Here is a 23,522-nt window from a genome sequence, read left to right as displayed (position 1 = left end):
GATGTGTTAATCGCTGTCTTTCCACAATGAAAGGCCTTTAGTGCTGTTTCTATTTTGTATTGAACAGACTTCAATCCCTTGATCTCCATCACCAACTGCTTAGGCAGTGAGACATACTCAACTCCAAAGACGTTCCTTGGTCTTTTACTCATTCCTCCCATGAAATCTCAAACCAGCTCTAGGATGCTGAATCTCTCCCTTCCTTGAAAGTTCTCTACTATTTACACTCCTATAATGATCCACGTACTAAGTAATTTGCACTTTCAAATTCGAATATAAATTGTTTTTAATTTTCTATTCCCTCACCTAAATCCAAGTTCCCAATGTAGCTTCAGATAAATTAGTGGGGGAGGGAAGCTTTTAAGGTCTAAGGGAAGGAAGGATTAATCTTTGTCACTGAGGTCTGCCTATGCTTTCTTCCCATCCTTGGTTCGTAGCCTTCTAACAGCCTAAAGGTGTTCCTATAATAACAGGGCCATCTAGTGGTAAAATCCACTTTAAAAACTAACTCCATTTTTTGCAAACACTTCAGCTAGTTTGCCCAGGGTGAGCTGTCATCTTGTTCTGTCAAAATTGCTTTCCTGTCTTTGAAAAAGCAAAAACCTCCAACTCATTTCAGAGTTTCAATAGCTCTTAAATATCCAGCCTTTTTAATTACTCATTTCCTTATTAAAGAGAGTCCTTCTAGCTAAGTTTCCTTAATTGCTATATTGCCTTTTGGTGACAGTTCTGTTGTCCTTTCACACAGTTTTTCAGAAAGAAGCCACAATGAAGACTGAAGTTTAGTGTGCAACAAAGTGCAGTTTGAGAGATTGTCTAAAGTAGCAATTATACATGTTGCAGTTTTAAAATTTCCTTTCATATACATATATGCATATATATACACACACAAATAAAAAATCAGTATCATTGACAAATTTTAAAATCCATTGTGCTTTCTGAAATCAAACAATGAACTGTAATGAGATTATTATCTTAATATTGTTCTTAAATTCTAAGTACCTCCATGTCACCTGGGGAAAAAAGTTATAGCCTCTTTGGCTTAAGTTAAAAAAAGTTTGGTAGAAAGGTGGCAATGACTGAAGGATATAATAATGAGAATGCTCCTCTCCTAGAGCTCCCATAGGATTGACTCTTGATCCCTTAAGGCAGTATTACTTGTTCTAGTTAATATAAACTCAAAACTCACACTTTCCCCTCCACAAAACTGAAATAAAAGATGTCTTTGTGTAGGATCTCATCACACCCCACTGTTCTGCTCTTCTCAAGCTTCTTCACGAGTTATGTATTATGAAACAAACAGGGGTTTACTGGATAAGTAATTAAGAATTACATATTTATATACAGAAAAGGGAATTGCCCTTTTATTTAATCACTTCTGTGGCTACTTAGAAATCTCTAATGAACTCACTTGTACTGTGCCTTCATTAATAAGGTTTCATGAGATACTCTTAACTATTTAAATGTCGGTTCAGCCCAGTTCTCTTAATGAGGAGAGGGGAAAGTCCTCCATAAGCTCGAGTTTCAGCACTCTGGTGCCTCTTACCAGTGTCACTATTGCACATTCCGCTGTCAGCTGTGCCGCGCTGAAGAGTGTCCGAACAAACCGGTAGATGTGCTTGTGGTCAGGGTCATGCTTGTAGTAGTCATCTGGGACTTCTTCACGCTGAAAGAAAGTTCTTGGAGTTACTGAAAACCTCTCTTACTTAACACTAACTCTAAAGAACAGGTTGTTTCTTCTCACTGAGGTGTATACACCCATTTTCTGTCACAGAGGCAGAACAGAGTCATGCACTGAAAGAAGCAGCCTTGCAATACTGCAAACATTCCAAACAAAACACAGTTGCTTTAGCTGGTATCTCTCTTCTGAACACTTGTTTGATCTGTAGGACTAACAGACAAGAGCATGAACTACCATCATCATTGCAGGTGCTAGCTATTGTCCATGGAACATTTTACAGACTGGAAGAGATGTAAAAAAAGAAGTTTGTCCCTGCAAGAAAATCACAGGTATATACACACCAGGGAAACAATGGCTCTTCAAAAGACAAAATTAACAGACTTCACAAGGAAGTGCTGAAGAACACGTGGCAATAATTCTGTCACAGGCAGCACTAGAAGGTAATTTACACTGTTTTCATAGAACGCATTCTTGAGAGACTCCAGAAAGACAACAAAGCTAATGAACAACTAGATTTAACTCTGACACAGTGCTAAACTGTTTCTAAATACAGGGGAGAAGAAAAGCTCAGAAAGAAACAGTCTGTAAAAGCAATCCTAAAATAAGTGTTTGAGAGACATTTCTGATATTCAGCACTTTTTCTGGAGGGATGAAACTTCAAGAGCTCCAACTCTGCACACTGGTTCTGCAAGACTGATACTGAATAGATTTCTGTCTGCAGTCCAAGGTAGACCTACAGTATGGTAAAGACAGCTGCTGAGAACAGCATACCTGCTTGACACTAAGATAGTAGTTGCAAGGTAAGCAAAGTAGCAAGTGTTTTCCTGTGTTTTTCTAGTTTAAAATAGCCAGGGAGCATAGTCAAGTAAAATGCAGAGGTAAGTTAACTTTGTACTGTCCACACAGCCTTCTAATACACCACTAACCAACGGAGGTTATCTCTGCAAGGGGGACATGCAACGTTAGGAATAGCATGAGCAGGAATGCTCATCGTTCCTGTGTTACACATGGTACAGAAGCACATCTGGAAGTACATTTCTGCTGACTGGATGTCCTGAGGTAACCCAAAATGTTATTGTATTCCCCATCTATCAGTGCCCAAAAACTGTCACTGTCTCTTTAGGACCCTGCTGCGGGAAGCTGGGGATGGGTGGGTGCTATCCCAGGTGCTTTTAAACTTGGTCCTGGCAGGCAGCTGGGCCCTACTGCTGTGTGGTCTTGGTCTTGCCTTAAACACAGGCTTTGCACTTTTTGGGTTCTCTTTTTGGTTTTTGTCTCCCTCATCTCTAAGAGACTGCAGTTAGTGGTTTTCTCACCTTGGGAAGGGTATTTCTGGCATTTCAGGTCTCTCCTTATTCCCACGGGGTGTGAGATTCAGCAGTTTGGTATCTAGCAGTTATTTACTGTTAGTTTTTGCCTGTTGCTGTTCTGCTTGTTAGTAAACTTTTATTTTTTCACTTATATCTACTTGTATTCATTCCTTATTGGTGGAAAGGGATTTGTTGAACCTATACAGAGAGGCAACTTATTCCAGAGTGTTGTCCTTTTAAATTGTCTTAAACCAAGACACTGGAACTGAGGCAGGAAGCACCAAGACTGATATTTGTGACTAAATCCATTATACCAGTAACTGGGTCACATTAGGGTCAACAGAGCCTGGTTTGGATTCCTTGCAACTGCATCTTTAGGTGTTCAGAGATTTCTTCCTGCTAATTAACCTTTCTGATGGAACAGCAGGTACCCAGGCAAAACACCATTGCTATAGAAACTAACAAACCATGTGTGCCTTTCCCTCAGAAGTGTGACAATCAGCCATAACTCTGTCTGTATGCTGCAGTAAGAATAGAAGAGACCTTTAAGTGTTCCCCAGAGGACACAATGATTTTCTTCTCATTAAATAGGAGGTAGGCTATATGAAAGGATCAAACGATGTCAGGTTGTTAAATAAAGAAATTGTCCAATGAAGTGGAGTTCATCTTACATAATTTTGAATGCAAAACAACAGATTTGGGCATTTAAAGTAGTTTTGGTCCACACTTTTTGCTCTGAAGTGCTACAGTCCATACAAGAAATCTTGGATATAGATCTTGTCCTGAAGTTATTTTTGTTTTTTAAATTGAGGAAAGAGTTGTATTTATTTATATTGTATTGGGCTGTACAATTTCTAGCAAAATGGGTCATATTTAGGGATGAAACTCTAACAGACTTAAAATATTGTTTATTAAAATCTGTTTTGCTTTTAAAAGCAAAAACGGTAAAATAGGTTGAACTACATTCACTCAGGTAAGTCCCAGAGCAAATTCAATTTTTAAAGCCCCTGGATCTTTGCTGAATTAATTTCAAATGAAAAACAAAGGAAGTGGTTCTGTAGAACGGGCATTAAGCCAGGAGTGCTCAAACTGGATGTAAAAAGCACACGCTCCACTCCTGAGCTTCCCTGTACTATGAGGTTTTGCATCTTTAAGAGTGTCTAAAAAGGTGTACCAGGACCAGTCACATTAAAATCACATCCTGAATGCTCCTTGCTGTTACTGCAAGCAGTCTAAAGCATATTTGCTTTAAAATGTTGCCTTTCAGGTTTTTTAAAGGCTGAACCCATTGTTGCCTACTTTTTGTAATGCTTCGTGTATTCTATTCTTCTGTTTGCAGTCATTTAAAAGGTTAGGCACATACCTACTAACCATGTCTTCCTAAATAAATAGAAAACACTTTCGATAAAGCAGTATTAAAGAGGGGAAGAAAATAGATGGACGAGAAACTTCAGACATGGAATACAAAAGAATTTGGCATATGCTTCTTTCTATTTATAGTCAAAGCATAGAAAACCAAACATAGTTTGCAACATTTAGAAAGATTGGGCTCTGTTTATGATCTAGCTGATCTCAAAAGTCACTGTGTGCACTTTGTATTACATATAAAGACACAATTTAAGACCAATTTGATTGTGGCCTGTTGCTAATACATTTTTACGACTTATACAATACAAATCAAGATGTTATTGATACACATTCAGAGGACCAAAATATTACACTTACTGTGAGAGGATGAGATTTTTCATCAAAAATATCCAATGATCTGTCAGAATCTCTACAAAACAAAAATCTCTGGTTTAGCAAAAAGAGTTAATTGGTAATGCTATGCTCTACTAAAAATCACTGTTCATTAAAGAGGATCAAGGGAACTATTTTACAGTTCAGCTTTTCCTAGAATATGGTATGGAGCTACCTCATATTTTTGCAAAGCATTTAATGATGCGTCCTTACAATTAAATATTTCACGTGCTAAACAATTAATAGCTTTCCATGTTCTTGTATTATGCTTACTACAGTTCTGCCTCAAAATGTGAAACCAGGTGAAACTCATTAATAGCATTTACTTCAAAAAGTCAGCTATAATTCAGAAGCATATGCTGGAACTAGTTGTAATGGCAAGAGTGATTTGTACATGGACATAGTGTTCCTTCACCCATCAAAACTAATCCATACTTCTGTATTCAGGAAAAGGTGAACAAAGTCCAAAGGTTGATTTGTGGTGAGTTAAGTGACCTCACTCCTTGTTTTGGAGTTTTATGTGCCATTGGATGGGTGAATTACTGATCCTTCCACAGCTGCTCAAGAGGAGGTACAAAGAGGAAGCAGATACAGCATGAAGTGCCAGATTTTTCACCTCCTTGGTCACTGAAGTGACCAAGACCATATTTGACTCTACAATCTAAGAGGTTTTTTTTCTAGTCTTAGTGATTCTACGATTCTATATCCCTGGCTCAAAAAGAAAGTAATTATATTTCAGCAAAGAAAGAGTTCACTCACCTGTTCTTTATATGGTAGAATATTGCTAATGTTACACTAAAAAGCAGAAAAGGAAAAAAAAAAAAGATTTAACAAAGCATATTCCATGCAACTATTCCACTGCAAAAGCTGTCATTCAGCTCAAACTGTTACAAATCCATTTTGCAGTGACCTCCTCTCACATCCCCAGGTACTACACATCTCATTTCTGGTGTTTAAGTGTCTGGACAGAAACTGGCCAAATCAAATCTGCCAGCCAAGCTACCTTTACATTCATTGTATAGATATCTGTGCAACAAAATAAGTGTTAAGCGACATTTTCAACATATTCCTCCATTTCCTGATTAGGTGATATTTAGTGAAAATGTGGACTATTCCCAACTAAAATATAAGTCCTATTTGGTGTTACATATACCATTGCAGAGATTCTGCAGATGTTTTAACCCTGAGTGGCTGTCTAATTTAGGACCTGTCTAAAAAGGAGAATAATACAGATGGTATCATGCCAGCATAATCCAAGAAGTGGACAAGAATGGACTTCAGTCTCTGCTAAGTGAGGCAATAGGTTTCATATATTAACACTTGTCTACTGTGGCCAAATATCAGATTCTTTACTTGTCGTGATAACAGAACGCTGCCATCACAGGAACCTGTCACAAGAAAGTTCTGACCTGCTGTCAAGCTGTACAGCACTTCAGAATGGCACAAGCATCATTTTTTAGGTTTTTGTTTCTCTAGAGAAGGAAAAGTGACATGCTGCATACCTTTGTCTGAAACCAAATTTTAAAGTAACAAATCAGCTTAGACATTTCCAAACTGTACTACACTATTAAATCAGTAAAGCCTTCTGGGACTCAATCCACTTTCCCCTCAAGCACGATAAAACTCCCTTCTCAGTTCTCAGCTGGTATCACCTAAGTGCAAATAACTGGCTTTCTGGTACTCAGGTCCAGCAGCCATTTACACTGGAGAACAGAATTATCACCTACCTAAAATAACATGTATGTGAAGAAAAAGCAGAAAAGGCCAGAACTAAACCCCAAGTCAGCAACATGCTGGTTTTCCACAACTAGAGGGCAGACTAATACCACTGGCAAGTACCAAACACAGTCCTGCAACTTTTCCTGCAATTCCATACAAAATCCATTTCAAGTTTTCCCAGGTTAAGAATTTCTTGATTTGGCTTTCAATGTGAACTAAACTCCCCACCTCAACACATACTTTCAAACCCAAAATGCTGACACACTTCTGCACTGCCTCAAGTGCAGGATGAGAATGACTGAAATAGGACAGTGCATGAGCTCTGTGACTGAAACAAGAGCTCCTCCAGCAGTCAGTTATCCAGACCTCTACACCCCTTCATGACCAACCTGCAGAAGCAGTGCTGTGCTTCTCTCATTCAAGAGTGCAGTTGACTTTGGAACAGACAAGACCCCCAGAAAATGCCAAATAACCTTTACAATGCCACTCAATGCCTTGTTGATGACAAGGGTCCTTACCACTTTATTGTGCTTCTAAGGTTAGGCTGACTGACGGTGCTGTCATCTATAAATATCGTTGAGCATGAGCTGTATTTTTTCGTGAGCTGCCCAGGAGAAACCTTGGGGTACAAAAAAAAAAAGAAGAAAAGAACTGAAATACATTCAAGAAGAGGGATTCTGTAAGATTCTGTTTAGCACACTGAATACTGGCTTTACACCTCAAGTGGTTACTGCACAGGAGGTCTCTGTGGGTGGTTGCTGCTGCAATGTAAGCTACCCTGTAGCCATCTAGTTCCTTTGTGTAAGATACATTTACAAATCATCCCTTGGAATACACAACATGATTTTAGATAATTTACAGCAGAAATAGCTGAGCTAAAGCAGCAAGTCCTCTGATCTTCTCAGTTCTCTCCCATTCCATTCTTGTCAGTTTGTGTCTCAGTCTTCCCTCTCTGCGATGTACTCTGTTAGATTTCCCTGTGACTCCATAATCAGCATCTCCCTTCTTTTACATCCTATACCTTTACACTGGCTGGTTATCCAGTCTTGCCCCCTGCGAAGACAGTTTTGCATTTGGGGTTTTGTCATGTTAAAGTTTCAAAAAAAGGAACTCTTTCCTGACATGGCTCCCTTCACACATGTCCTGTTTAGCATCTGGAATGTGGAAACAGAGTACTGCTATGACCTTACTTTTACTATTATTACTTAGAGCTAGCAATATGCTCCATCATCCATCCTCACCTGAACATTTTGTACTGTAAGAAATCTTCCAAAATAACCCTATCCAGGCTTCCCTGAGCATTTTAGAGAATACCTTGCACTAGAGATAGGACATCATAATTGAGGGAGGAATTTTAATCAAACAATTCAAGATTCATTAGTTTTCACCAGAATTTTTTTAAATGCCATGTCTAAAACTTGAAAGTCTTCCATATGAAAATGTTGACACCCTTCACAACTCAATAGCTGCCTGGGAATATCTCCCATTTCAGCTGAAGTTTGCCAGCAAAAACAATCCAATCACACTTCACCTTGGTAGTGGCAGACCAAAGCTGGAATTGTAACAAAAAAAGAAAGAGGAAAAAAAAGGGGAAAGAATCACCCCCCCGCCCCTTGCATAATCAGGCTAAATAAAAGAGACTTGAAATCCTATTATCTCATCAGTACTTTATCAGTAGACACTTTTGCTGGACAATATTTTTTAAGCTTTATGTTACTAACTTCTACTCTTACCTTTACTAGTCAATGATTTTTTATCCACTTATTAATGACATCACATCTTTTTTGCTTTGGGTTTTTTTTTGGTGAGTGAAGTGTCCAAACTGACTAATATTTGTGGAAGAAGCTCAGAGCATATTTTCAGACCTTAAAACTAATGGATTATCGCTTGTTTATCATACTGATGATATTTGTTCATTATTCTCTTTTCATACTGGATGCACTTCTTAAAAGTTCTATAGCAGTACTCAATCAGCAGCAAGTCCTTCAAGAACTGCCATCTCAGCTGAGAAATGAATGCAGTTTTGTTTCTGTTTAAAAAAAAATACAGACTGGTTTGCTTATATTTTCTTCTTTAGTTTCTGAAATGCTTAAGACTGACGCAACAAAAAAAATTCATTCTTATTTCTATGCTTTGTGATATTGTGCCTGATTATTTTTTAGAGATGGGCAAAGACAATTCAGCTTTACCTTTCTAAGGAGGATTTGGAACATGTGTAAGACTATATACCTAGAACTACTACAATTGTTTCCTTGAATTTGTCTTTGGCCCAACATCCTAATATTATTTATATAGAATCCGGTTCACTTACATGATTTATATGGTTACTCTTCCTCTTCTCTCGCACTAGAAAGAGGGAAAAAGAATGTGAACTCAAAGGTTTCCCAATTTACATTCAATAAAGTCATTCTATTAACCTAGTTTTCTAAAGTACGTGAGTATGAAAAGTTTCAAATTTTACTTTAGGTGTCTGGAAAAGTACTTTGAGGAAAAATACCAAGTTTTATCCAGCTAGTAAGCTACATATTACTTCTGTCTACCCACATGTACATTTAGGAACAACTACTTCCCATCACACTAAGGGGAAAAATGTCTTAGCTTCGAAAAGATGCTGAGTATCATGAAAAACAGGGTAATTTCAGATAGTTCAAACAGACAATGTCCAACATCCGACAGCAAACAGAAGCAAAACCAGCATACCCTGAGCCTGCCAAAGGCACACAAAGAGGAAGTGAGGTGCCCAGCATTATTTACATGTTCTCTCTTCCCCTACTAGATGGCAGAAGGTAAAAGGGTATTTCACTATACAGAAGATACTGGCACAAGCTGTGCACCTATTTGTCATGTAACTGCAACCATGTCATTTGATCAATTTAAACTGTGTTAGTCTTTCAAAAGAGACTGCCAGGTTAAACTTCCAGCTGTGACAGCAGCAATACAGCAGTGTGTTAGGGAGAGCTGAGAGCTGCACACATGCACAAAGTATACAAATGTGACCTGCATGGACAGGCACCTCTCCAAAGTTTTAACCTCAGATCATTACCACTCTTTAGCAGGACACATTCTCTTATATACTTACTCTTTAGAAAAACTGATAATTGGAAAAGAGTATCCACATTTTTTTAGTCTTTTTGCATAAATCAAAACTCATAATCCTGATAACATCTCACTGAGAGAGAACTTATGGATATTAATTCTACTAATTCTATGGAAGGTCAACTGAAGAAGAACAAGGGAAATTAGAAAATAAATTATTCTGCCTGACTTCTCCATAAAAATCAATTAATTAAATACAAACTTCAGAGAATAGTTTAAGAGTTACTACCTCACCTAGCAGAGCCTTTTTTTACATGAACACAAGTCTACACAATTCAATACATTTCATTTGAAGAAAACCAAACCATGTTTGAAAGCAATACTACCCCCAACAAGCCTGTTCACGTAGTTTGAACACTATCTGCAGCAAGGCACAGTGACAGTGTTCATGAACTCTGTCAGCTTGTGAGCTGCACCTTCAGCACTGCTCATCTGAGAGGTGTCTGAAACGAGCGGCTCAGACCCTCTGGTTGTGTGAAGACTGATCTTAGAGGCCCCAAAAAAAAGGGGTCTTTACATTTCCTTGGTATCACCCCTTCTGGAGAACCAGGCTAGTGCTTGTTTCCACTGCTCACAGACTATCTGAGCACTGCAAAGTTGATACAACTGACAATTTAACCACTTGCCACAAGACTGAATAGCAGGACAGCAACTGACAGACCTGTCAAAGTAATTCTTTTCTGTGGCAAAGCTGTGACAAGTTAAAAGACACACTGCAGCTTTCCATCAACACATTCAAACTCAAGTGCATCACTTTCTTAGCAAAACAGTGCTTCAAACAAGAACCAACTATAAAAGAAACAGAAGCATTTTAAAAAGACTGTCTTAAAACTTTTTTTCAGTTGCAACTTCAAAATGTCCTGTTGTCAGAATTTCGTTTTATTTGTGCAATATAGAAATGCCCCCACTTTTTAACAGCACTTTGGAATGCACAAGCTATAGCAATTGTTTCAAAACTGAGTTATTAAGTAAATATAGGATGTGCAAAGAAATTGAAAATCCCAATACATCTATATAATTAAAACCAGGACTGGAGAATATTTATCCTCTGAAATTATTCAAACAATTTAAAACAACATATTCAAAAGCACTGGATATAGACTAATGGCTTAGGCTTATTATTTATTACAGAAAATTTAATTTTTTTTTTAGAAACTACATTTTTTTTTACTTTAAAACAATTTTTAAAACAGTCCTTGGTCATAAAAAACACCACCATTGCCTGAAGCTTGAATTACACTAATGAAGAGAGCCTTGCTCCTTCAGACTACTAGGATCTGCACTCTGAAATCTGGTATTTAAGCATTTTGAAGAACAAGTGATTTTAAGTGTTAAGTGAAATGGTCTACAAACACGTTTCTGTGTAAATACATAAATTACTAATCCCTATGCTTTGAAAGAATTGAAGCACGATGTTTTTGAGATGTTACTTTTGGTTATTTTTCCAATTTTTTTCCTGTTTTTTGTTAAATTGGAAAAAATCTCAGCTTACCATCTGTTTGTGACTTGCTCAGGAAAATTGTGCTTGCTCTGGGATGATCAGATGGATTAGATTCCAAGGCTAAATCTGAAACAGAAGGGACAAAAAAAGAAGATACCTTTAACAAATGATGATAGCTGCAACAATTGCCACCCAGCCTCAAAGTGCTCAAGCATAGTGATGGAAACAAGATCAAACCCACATAGAATGGGCTGTCTCTCTGAAATAAAACCTTACTTTTGCCAAGATGAATAAAAATTTTACATTTTTCCCTCTGAAAAAAAAATCTGGACAGGGAGATCTCAAAAAACAACATTCATCTTCAGAAATCAATCTGTGCCCCTGCATGTTAGGGTAGGTGGGTGTGGGACATGTCCTCAGTAGTGGGCAGAAAGCTAAAACTTTATCAAGAGAATAACTGAAAAAAAACCATACCAAAACAACAAAAAATTATCAGTGCTGATCTTTCCCTCTCTGGTCTTTCCCTCTATGCTTTATGTACCAAATACAGCAGGAAACAATCTGTGACCTTACAAAAGAACCTAATAAGTAACATTTACAGTGCTGATAAATATCAAAACATGAAGCTTACACTGTTTGGTTCTTTTGGAATTTCAAGTAAAACCATGTAAAGCTAAAACAGAGTTATTGAAGAACAAAATGATTTCTTTAATCCTGTGCCACAACAGAGCAATGATGGCACTAGAAGAGGATATATTACTCCCTTAGATTAAGATGGAAGTGATCACAAAAGTTGGTTGGTGAAACTGTGACCATCATGATGAAATTCTGAGCTGTCTTAGCTTTGACAGAAGAAACAGCTGTTCCCAGGAAGTCATGCTACAGACACAGTGACTTATGGGAACACATGAACAGAACAATCTGGGCCTGTGATCCTCTTAAGTCCTTGAAAGAGCAATTTTGCATCCATTTACAGTTGTCATGCCACGCCAGCCATACAAGCACACACACTCGTGCATGAGCACTTGGACTTTTAAGTGTTTAAGGTGGGACACCAACACAGTTGCCACACCCCTAAAAAGCAAAGCCATCTAAGAATCACCTTTTAATTAAAAAAACCCATAATCTTTTATGCACCCAACCAACAGAACTCTGCCAAACCACAAACTGCCTGCATGCTGGAAGTCTTACCTGTGTGAATGTTTGTGCTACTGCGCCTACCCCACAGCACAGCCACAGCCCCCATGTGGCAGCAAGGGAACATAACTGCAAAAGTACACTGTAATTTTTAATCTCTACTGTGTAAGTCATGTAGCCAACATCTGTTCAGGAACACCATGACTGTTCAAAAGGGAATTTCCCCCTCCTCTCAAAAAAGACCAGAGTCAGCCATGAAAGCAGACCATCTTGTGAAGATTTAAAAAGCTAATTTACAAACCCAGTATTTCTGTTGTTGCCTTACTATGCTCATTCACAGCACACAGTGAACAGATATCCGAATTTAATCATGCAGTTAAAATAGAAGAAGTCCTGGCTTAGAAACCCTAGAATGGAACTTGCCTCACAGCTCATACCTCAAGTACTACTGATATACAGTTGATTCTCTGAAAAAATAAAATAAAAATCCAGCACGCAATAGCATGCCATACTGCCACATTTTAAGTACCATTTGTCACATCTTAACAAAATAGTATAACTTGTTTAAAAATTGTCCACGAGTTTGAGGAGTTTCTAAAACTGATTGAACAAAATCACATTTAAGAGACAGTATACAGCTTCTAATGCTAGCACTGCATTAACAAACAAATCAACAAACCCAACACAAACAGTGATTCAGAAGTGGAAGTATTTTGCCAGCCTACCAAGTAACTGAAGTGTCATCAACAGGCAGAACAAGACTGCAATATGCAGACTTAAAATACAGATTATTATCAGCAAGTTATGATGCAAAGAGAGCAAACAACTCAGAACTTATTTATTTACAGTTCAGCAGCAACTTTTAGAATAACTGCGTAAGTCAAGTTAGAACAGACCTCAGAGGTCTCTAGTTCAACCTCTTGCTGAATCAGCTTTTGGTAGAACACAAGGCTGCTCAAGACATTACCGAGCTGAGCCCTGAAAACTTCCAGTGAGGGTCCACAGAGCTTAGATCACTTTTCCCATTAGGGGGACTAATGCCTACAGGGCTGTGAGACTCACTGTGGAATGGTAGGGAAGAGCCTGTAGGACTGTACAAGACTTGTGCCGTATTTAGGGGAAGACAGCAAAGGAAAACTGGGGAGGAACAAGCACAGGAAAACTGAAGGAAAAGGGCTACTGACGTCAGTAACTCTTTACACAGGACTCCATGTTTCGCCTTGCTGAATTTCATAGGGCTGGTGTTGGCCCAGTCCTGTCCAGATCCCTCTGAATAAGCAGCTTCCAGCACATTGACGGTTGGCTGTCATCTGCAATTTGGGCATCCTCCATCGCCTCCTCCAGGTCATTGATAAATGTTAAACAGGACAGATGCTTTTTTTTCCCAGGGAAGGGACAGTACAGGGTAACACCCATCTTCCCTCACCTCATAAAAAATACACTACTATCTTGACTTCCCTATGGTTTTGATTTATTTTGAAACCATAAGACTTGTTAATGCTCACTTCTTACATAGCTTCTGCCTCTTCCTGGGCTCTGCCAGTCCCTATACCCATGCGTCTTACATAGAAATCAGATCTAGGACTAAAAGCACAAGAATGAATATAACTAACTTTCATCCCAGACAAGAAGTGTCTGCAATGTCTTCTTGTCATTCCAAAGAAGATCCACAGCACTGCAGCATGCACTGAGTGACACAAAATTGACAAGGACACACAAGTCAACCCCCAAACCAAGCAGACCCACACATTTAAGGAGAGGAACAGAATTGAAAGGATAATAGACTTTACTGGCTCCAGTTCCATGGTGGCTCTGCCAGACACTAGGAGCTTTCTGTTGGACAAAGTCTGGTGTACCAGCACCCACAGCACATTAAACCCACAACACAGATTATACAACCAGAGTTAAGGTACTAATGAAGTCCAAGACGTATCACACAGCTCTCAGTACAAAACCCCACCAGAAATGATCAGGGCCAGCTGTAGCTGGGTTTGTTATTCCAGGGTAACATGGCATGAGCAGACACAGTGCACCTGCTTTGGTCTTGCAAGAGACTGCAAAGAAAGATGCATTTAACAGACCACCTCCCTGTAGCTTTCCCCTTATAAGCAGCCAGAGAATTTTAACCATCCTACCTGTGCCATTTTCCCTGGACAATGCTTTTTTCTAAGCAATGGAAAAATTAGTCATGTGATTTGTTTGTCCTAAACTGCCAGTGTTGCTCATGAAATACCAAAAAGCAACAGCAATACATCTGATGAAGGAAATATAAGGCAAAAGGCAGATAAGGACGTGAGCAGAGGTAAAATGTAATGGGGAACAGCAAAAGAAATGGCAGAGGAAGAGATAAATCTGCAAACAATTTGACTCACAACCAAGCATAACTCCTTATACTTCATCCTGATAGCACTTATGTGTCCGAAGCCAAGATACTAGCCCTGAAAGTAAGGGTGAGTCTTGAGTAGGAGCATCAGAAGTTGTACGACAGAAAACTCAAGCTTCACAGAAAGCTAACAGAAAAAGAAAGCACGTATGCCACAGGATAAACAGGAATAACAGAAATTAAAGCATGCAGAAACAACAATGAGAGAAGTGAGAGGAACAACAGGATGATATAAAAAACAAGAAAACAGCTCCAGAACATTTTTGTTCTAGAGGCTATTAACTCAGTAGAAATCAAAACACTTTCTATCAGATCCTCATACTTAGTGATAAAGAGGTGAGAAGGGAAAATTCCCACCTGGAATTAAATCTATGAGAGCAGCACAATAATGCTGCTACACAAGGGCCCTTCCCCTGTCTCTGAGAAGTGTATTAAAAACAACCTTTCCCCTGTGTTTCTCTGCATCTCTCAGAGCCATTTACTCGTGTGTACTACCAAGCTTGTCAGATCAACCCTGCCTCCAAGTGGAGCAGAGAGAAGCCTGAACTTGCTTCCCTCTGCCATTGTTCCCCCTTTGATTGCCTTTCAGACAATCTCAGCCACCTCTGCTGCTGCTGAGCACGCACAGTCCCCCACAGGGCAGATCACGTCAATTTTAAAAGCAATCCTGTGACCTAGCTCAAGATCTTACATCCTTTCCACAACATAAAATCCACATGAAGACTTTACTTCTATCCATGCCATGTAAGAATGTGGGTAGGTTTTAGGAATTTATAATGCTAGCTACTTATCTATGGTTTGCACACCTCCACGGGTGACTTCTAATTATTACAAACACATTTTACACATTGCATCGTGCTATGTGTATTATCCCATGAATAAAGCTGACAGTCAAAGATGTCACTAAGTAGCAGCTCTTTGATAATTCCAGAACAATACACTATTACATTTCCTTTAACAGTTTTAGCCCCATCCTTTGCTTTACTAGACAGCAGTAACTTTTTGATACAGCACATATTTAAAGCAAGCATCTCTTTGCTGTAAATGGAGTTTTTTCACTTGCTCAATGACTTATTAGTTGTGACTAATGCTTGAGTTTCCCTTATATTTCATTAGCTTATGCTGTAGAGATGCAAGTCACTTAACACTCCCAATAAAGATGTAAAAATGATAACAAATTAGACAAGCAAATCTGCCAATCCATTTCAGAAAGTCTGTTATTCCTAACAATAACTTCTTATAAAATTATTTCTACGTCAAATTACGTTATTCTAATCCTTTTCCCAAAACCTTTTAGGAAAATTACAACTCTGGTTTCTAAATTTAACCTGCTTTGTTTATTTGTCCCAGCCACACCAAATGCCCCAGAGAGCCCAGCATGCATAGGCTGTTTTCCATTTGCAACTCTCATTGTTAAAAGATTGTTAAAAGATTATTTCTAAATGTTATGAATTTACACAATACACACAGAAGGATGTTTTAAAGCTATTTAAAAGCTGTCAGTTGATCTTTATGGCACTACTACAGAAACAGTAATATCATTGCCAATACCCAGCACATATCTAAGTGCACACTGATGTTTTGGAAGGATGCAGAAATCACTTCAATATACAACAAGCTCTCTTAATTAGAAAGGAATTATTTGCTCTTTTACACCACACTTCAGAGTTGGGCTGGAGAAACTGACAGAGTAGACATTTCAAATTTGCTACTAAAATCAAAAGTATTTAGAAAGCAAAAGTGCAGAATATATATTAAATACGGGAGATTAGGGTTTAAATAATTTATTAATTTATGTGGCTTAAAAAAAATCAATACAGTATTAATACATGCTCTTTCATTTCTTAAAGTGCAGGAGGATCCACACCACTCTCTGCAGCCTCCACAGGACATCCCAACATGATCCTATTGCACCCTGTTCACTGCCCCTGCTGGGGAAACACAGGGGACAGATCTGTTCCACACAACACAACGCCCACCCTTTCTGGGACCAAACGGAGCCCAGGAAGCTTCCACATGTTTCCTGATGTACCTGCCAGGGTTATAAGCACTTCTACAGATTTTAGCCAAGGCAGGGTGTCAGGAGTGCCCCAAATTCCACAGCAAAAGCAGGACAAGTTAAAACAGCAGTAAACAAGATGCCCCCAGGATTTTATCTTTGAACTAGAAGGAAAACAGTAGCTCACAAGCTAGATCTTAGAAGTAACTAACATTTTGTTAGGGCTGTGTTCCTGTACTGCATTTAATGTAGGACCATTTAAAGGACAGGGAGAAAGAATTAGTTCTATGCTGTCACTTTTTATTCCCCACATTGACCTTCACACATAACACAATTCACTATCACCACAGGCTAAAGTAGAAGTCCACAGCTCTGATTTTCTAACTGATAAGACAAAACAAAAATTTCCAACTGTACTCATTAAAGAGCAACCAAATTTTAGAATCTTAGATCCATGCTGGCACAGCAAGTGTAAGGAAAGCCTTCCTGTAACAATTCCTCCCATGTTCTCTGCCTTACTTCCAAGCTGTGGTTCAGAAAGCAGAAGAGGTGAGTGCCAGAAATTCCAGTCTCAGGTAGTGTCTGCAAGTGCAAAGCAAGACATACTGCAGTGTTTGCTGGTGTCACATGCCACCTGATGGACTGGCACACGGTACATTTTTCACCTCTTCCGATTGCTCACATTTGCAAACTTCACATGAAGTCTGGACCTTACCTGCAGTTTGTTCTGTAAAAGAAAAGTAACTATCAACATAACAAAACATGTCCAAGGGCTTTACAGAAAAGCTTTTTTTAGTCTTTGAAAGATACTGGCATTCAGCAATCTATTATCTGAGCCTAACTGACACATTTCATAACAAGCCAGTGTTAGTTTTCACACTGGAAAAAAATCAACAATGTTTGATTACTGCAATAATTCAAGACCCTTTCAGAACTCCAAACAGAAGCAAAGCTGTGCTATACACACACAGCTCATCAAACACTGTAGAATGCTATCAGGCTGACAGGGGGATTTTTGTGTAAGCTGTTAAGGTAATCCTGATATTTACATCACCTGCAAGGAGGATCTTCAGTTTTATTCATCTGGCTTTACTACAAATTTAAATAAATAGCACCAAGTTTTGTTAAGTCAGTACCATCCTCACTTATGTCTTGAAATCGAAACATTCAGAGTTTTCTTCTGAAAACACTATTTTTCTAGTGAGTGAAATGGAAGTACACATTCAAACTCTAGCTGTAATGAAAAAAAAAAAAAACAGACTGGTTTAAAAATCTCAACATAACCCTGCTGGCAAGGTCTGGGTTCTTAAATGTTTGGTAGAATTTCCCTTCTGCCTCCCATAGTAACTTCTTCTTTCTCCCTGTATGTGGAAGAAACATTGTTGGAAATGTTAATTTAACGTGCAATGTGAATCTGGGAGGAGTAGGGTTTTGTGTTTTGTTGGCTGCGCAAGAATTCATTCCCCTGTTAGTCAGCTTTTTGGTATGACCTCACCACAATGATCACACTTGAGAGAACACATACTTCTAGCCACAGAACTTCTGTTGTTCTACAACATGTACCCTGCAGGTAGGAGGGAAAACAGCAAATCTCCTGAAGAAAGCCAGTAAAGGAAAAGGATGCTAGAGGTAAGCCACACGGAACTAGTTAAAAAAAAAAAAAAAAAAAAAAAAAAAAGATGAAAATGAATTCTGTTTCCTTAGTTCTGTAAGTTTCATCAAACCCCTCTGATTATATATTTCCTTTCAATACCTGTTGTGCTGAAGGCCTGAAAAAACACACCAGAAACACAAATCAGTCTCCCTCCACATGAGCTTCATATACATATTTTCCAAATCAACTACTCTTAAAAACCTAAGATTTACTTGCTTGCTGCAAGTCCCCATGACTTACTGAAGAGAGAAAAGGATAGAGGATTCTTTAGTTGCCAGCAGCATCCAAGCATAAGAACACAAATACAAATACTGTACTGCAGCAATGAATTCTTTTATTTCCAATTCCCAAATCTGTAGGTCAGTTTCATCACTGTTTCTGGATTCAGTCATTTCCACTACAGATACTTCACAGATTGTTTCTAGAGGCCATGACATCAGGCTTCTTCAGACAACAACACGGAAGGTGTTTCAGGCTTTCAGAAAGCCCAACACTTCCCATTTGTTAAGATCGCAGACTATCTGCACCTGCTACAAATACCTTTGTAGTGAATGCCTAGTCAGTTTTTGGAAAGGGATATTGACAGTTATGGGGAACCAAGAGTGAGTCTAAGTTAGGTGAAAAACTCAGTGACTACAAGGAAGAAAGGAGAGGGAACACTACAAAAGGCACCAGAGCATCATTTACTTTTTAGCTCTGGCTTCATGTTTGTCTAAATAGACAATGGTATTTGTCAATCTATGCAGCTACAGATCTTCAAATAGAGACACACAAAAACCAACACAAGATGGTTAAGCCTTTCCTGTGATGAAAACTGCTGGCATCAAAAAGCTGATTCCTTGCACCAAAGTGTTTTAACTTAACTAACACTTTAACTAGGATTTAAAAAAAAAAACCCAACAACAAAAAACCCCCTGAACTAAAAAAAAAAAAACAGGAAAAAACCTCCACCCACATGCCTGAAATAAGCTGAAATTATATAAGAGAAGCAAATGAACAGTATTTAGATCTTCTGCAAGGAGGTTTATAGACAAGCTGTTAGTGAAACCAGATCACAGACAATCAATACATCCAAATTTCTGTTCCTCTTCAACACTGATTAATAACTGCAGCATGCAGTCAACCTGAAGCTTTGAAGAATTACTCCAGGCACTAGCCTGAGCCTGTTCAGGTAAACCTCACTTACTTCATCCCTATTAACTCTCCTCTTCAAAGTCCCCTTCCATTTGCCTTCCCATCTAACCTCTTTGTGATGACCATATCCCACTTAGCTCCTCTCCTGATCCCATCTGCTGTTCCCTTTCATCCCTGACTGTCTTTTCCCCTGTCATTCTCCACACCCAGTTATTCAGGTGAGGGTACCAGGTCAGTTTGTCCCACCACTTCAGTAGGGCAACACTCTTCTCCTTGATTCAAGGCAATCAAGCAAACCTCTGCTCAAACTCAGCTACCAGCAGCAGTGGAGGGAGAGTTTTCAAGTACAAGTGAGAAACATCTGCCAAGCAAGGTCTTGTTCTAGTTTAATCCCAAGATCAAAGAATTTTTGAAGAAGTAGATCTATGTTTAAACATAGGGATCTAGCAAAAAAGTGTCAGCCATAAGAAGTTCTCCCCCAAATAACCAGAAAAAAAAAGTACAGGGGGGAAAAAAAAAAGGAAGCCCAAAATAAAGATTAGCAGACACTCATTTGGGGGGGAAAAACCCAAATAACCACCCCAGTAATCACCACAGACCAAATGACACACTAAGATCAAAGAACTACCATTACTAAAACTAGATAGGAAAGCCTTTTTGGTCAATTCAAACTGTGTTGAACCGTTGATTTAAGGAACACTTAATGCTCAGCTGAAAAGTCAACTAGCTGCTTTAGATTCATGGCAGCCTTTGATATTTAATATTAGCAGTAGGCATGAACCTATTTGGAAGAAACTACTGTTTTCAAAGTCATGTTTATTCCTGTTTACTTAACCCAACTTGGCTTAACATATCAAACCACAAATACAGGCTTACTTCTCGTTCGGAGAAAGCATGCACCAAACAGGTTATGGCTCAGGATCTTGAGAGCCATAAAATACAAAATCATCCTTTAAATTCTCTCAGTAGAGGATCTGATAAAACTTTCCTGTTTGAATTAACCTTTGCTGAAACATTAAACTTCCAGTTTTACTGTGTGTTTTACTGCCATTCCACCTACCACTCCTTTTTTGTCATACATAAATACCACATCATAATCTCCCCATTTTAAGAAAATGAGATTTTTCTTGTTCCATTCTGATCCGATTCAGACAATCTAAGCAGTGCTGACTGGAAAGTAGTGCCTGTTAAGAAGAGTGCTGGAGAAGCTACAAAATAATCCTTACTTAAGAGCACAGACCTGCAAGGAACACATTCCACTTGCTATGAAAGAGCAACACAAAGCTATGAAACAACACAAACCAAAAAATCCAAAGCTCAGTTGGTAACTTCTGCATTCCTGATACAACCAAAACATTCAATTTTAGCCAAACAAGCGCAAAAGTACTTAAGACAGACTTAAGAACAACAAACAACGTAGAGATAGAAATTTAAGGAATGAAGCATCTCCATCACATTTGGATGCTAGCTTTCTGATACATATAGCTGTTTTCTTAGAAACTCCTAGAACTGAGCAGCATGGAACAAAAATAGCCAAAATGATCTTGACTTTTTTTCTTGCAGCCTTCTCTTTTCTCCCTGCCAAAGGATTCAAGAAGAGGGCAGTCAGTGGTTCTCAGCCTTCCGTTACAGACTAAGTTTGCATCTTAGCTAGCCTATGATATTATACATTAATCAATTACAGAAGTACATTTTATCCCCCAAATGAAACTAAAGCTTTGTAGTAGTCAACAGCACAGAAACACGCAGGCTGTTTGCGTGGTTTGGGTATGCTGACAGCTTTTACATCCTAGAGTTTAAGAGAAATAAGCATAGCTATCTGTTCTATTACAGATTTATTATTTCATAGAAGGTATTAAATTAAACAGATAGCTGTCTCACTTCAAACTTCTTTATAAAGCCTATTTCATAACACTTGATTTCAAACTTCACAAACAGTGCTTTACATTTTGAAGTTAATTGCTTTAATTCTATCCAGGTAATGCTTTGTAACACTCAAAAGTCAACACAAGAAGTTTTACTTTTAATGTTGACTATCCAGAATTTTATTTTAATAAAGGTATCAAACTTTGATACTTTCTGCACCCCTAAAGAGTTGTATCAATCAGAAAACTTCAAATAGCATCTATCACTTGCAGCAGATCTACTTTGGAGGGCGATAGTGAACCACATACCACTGTAAAAGTGATTTTTAAAATCATCTTAAACATATACTACTTATGCAGTTCTAATTTTAGGATTATCTCCTGCCTCAAGACTGAAGCTTCCATAGTGTCCGGACACATAGCCACAAAAGTAAAATTTGTGATAGACAGCTACTATCTTACTCTTGGACTATACACTCTTATTTAGGCTTGCAAATTCAAAAAAATTAAATACTTCTCTACTTCAAGGCCAGTCCTGTAATGTGGATGAATTCACAATTAAATCGGTTACTTACCACTGCTGACATGATCACATACTAAAGATTCAAACAAATACAACCCTTATTCCTGAGGAGATTTGTTCAGCTTAGGCATTTTTACTTGGCTTATTAGAATCTTTAGAGAGTTTAGCTCCTCCTCCCCTAATGAGTTGAGAGAGTTCTGTACTATCTTCCTGCAAAAATAAAGGTTTAATTCTCCTAGGCAGCAAACATAATTTCTACTACTGCACAGCTGTCTCACAGGAGATCCAAGGGCCTGACTGTTCCATCTCACTTCTGGAACAGCTGCACCATATGGTGCTGTGCAGAACCCTGCAAGTTTAATAATTCCATTTCTGAAGGTCTCCTCACACTCTTCTGCAGCCAGTCTAATAGCAAAAAAATTTTTCTCAAGTTCGAGAAGAGTATGGATTACAGTGGTTATTGTTATTGTATACACTGTACATTAAAGATGTCAGGCAGGCTATCTCTTTCCAAGTGAATATATTTCACATAGGTGTGGTTATAACTGCGAAGAGGAATAGCAAGATGTTTGTTAATTAAACTGAGTTTTGAATATCATGAGGTGTTAGACTGCGCTGTGCGGCTCCAGGAGCACCACGTGAGCGCCCGGCCAGACAGGAGCACCCCTAACCTGTTACATGCCTCGGAATTCCCGCAGCACAGCCCTGCAGCTCTCCCTGCTGAGGAGGAGATGCCTTCCAGAGCGAGTCGGTGAGGTACCAGTGCTCCGGGCGTAACTGCAAGGAATCTGAGCAGCACACACGTACTTTCCCATGAGTCCAAGGAAAGCAAATTTGGAACACCGAGAACTACGCGACAAGGAACGCCGGTGTAATGAGTCCCCAGTTATAACCCTGCACAGCCAGCGTATAAATTACCCACGTCCAGCCATGGTGATGTCATATGCACACAATCTTTGTAATTCTTAATTCCCTTACTCCCCACACACCCTCTTCCTTCCTCCTGTTCAACAGAGACTGGAAATGCAGCAGCTTTTGCGATCTGCCTGAACACTGCGACCGAGTCCCGACTCCACAGTTAAGTAGAAACGAGCGGCCAGACTTCTCCACCTCAGCCGGGAGCAGCCGGGGGCTCTGCCACGTTCCCTTGTTCCCGGACCCCCTCTCCGGGACCCGGGCTGGGCCGGGCGCTGCCGGGCAGGGGAGGCGCTCCTCGCCCGGGCGAGGACTCGCTGAGCGGCCCCAGGCTTGTCCTGCGGGCGGAGGTCCCGGCCCGGACCCGCCGGGGCTGTGCCGGCGCCGTGACAGCCGCGGGGAACTTTGCCTGGGGCGCGGCGCGGGCCGAGCCCCGCGGGGCCGGCGGGACCGCGCTGCCCCCGCCGCCGGACAAAGGGGCCGCGCCTCGGGCCGCCGGTGCCCGCCGGGTACCCACCCGGGCGGAGCGGGGGCACCGAGGGGACAGGGATGCGGTGCCCGGCGCCCCCCGCCCGCCCGCCGCTCACCATCCGGGAACTCCCGGTCGCTGATGTGCTGGAGGTGGGGGCCGCCGCCGCCGCCGGGATCCGAGTCCCCCGACTCGGCCTCCGCCGACCCCGAGCCGCCGCCGCCGCCGCCCGCTGCCGCCGCCGCCTGATACGCGTCCGCCCAGCGATCGGGCCCCGGCGCTGCCCCGCCGCCGCGGGCCCGGCTGAGCTTGGGGCTGGCGTCCGGGGATACGCAGCAGGTGACGGTATTGCCCATGGAGCTCGGAGCTCCCCCGCCGGGCCCCGGCTGCGCGGCTCCGGGCTGGGCCGGGGAAGGGGAGGCGGGCGCAGGGCGGGTCGGAGCGCGGGGCGGGCTC

At 40.1% G+C, this 23,522-nt stretch overlaps 1 protein-coding gene across 1 annotated transcript in view; it reads right to left on the bottom strand.

Annotated features, from left to right (window-relative positions):
* LOC121672823 (cyclin-Y-like protein 1) overlaps positions 1–23,496 on the bottom strand; it is a 33,233-nt gene extending 9,737 nt beyond the window's left edge. The window contains exons 1-7 of the mRNA XM_042045722.1: positions 23,185–23,496; positions 11,039–11,113; positions 8,762–8,796; positions 6,969–7,069; positions 5,491–5,526; positions 4,717–4,768; positions 1,547–1,666 (exon numbers count right to left, since the gene is read on the bottom strand). Coding sequence (XP_041901656.1) covers positions 1,547–1,666; positions 4,717–4,768; positions 5,491–5,526; positions 6,969–7,069; positions 8,762–8,796; positions 11,039–11,113; positions 23,185–23,422 — 657 coding nt within the window. The 5' untranslated portion in view covers positions 23,423–23,496. The remainder of the gene's footprint in view (positions 1–1,546; positions 1,667–4,716; positions 4,769–5,490; positions 5,527–6,968; positions 7,070–8,761; positions 8,797–11,038; positions 11,114–23,184) is intronic.
* Positions 23,497–23,522: the final 26 nt, after the last annotated feature.

This window comes from Corvus kubaryi, unplaced genomic scaffold, assembly GCF_017639235.1.
Source record: "Corvus kubaryi isolate FWS band 111438036 unplaced genomic scaffold, C.kubaryi_AGA036_p1.0 64990, whole genome shotgun sequence".
In the NCBI taxonomy this organism is placed as follows: domain Eukaryota; kingdom Metazoa; phylum Chordata; class Aves; order Passeriformes; family Corvidae; genus Corvus; species Corvus kubaryi.
The sequence above is the reverse complement of the archived record's forward strand: the minus strand, read 5'-3'. Positions and strand labels throughout refer to the sequence as shown.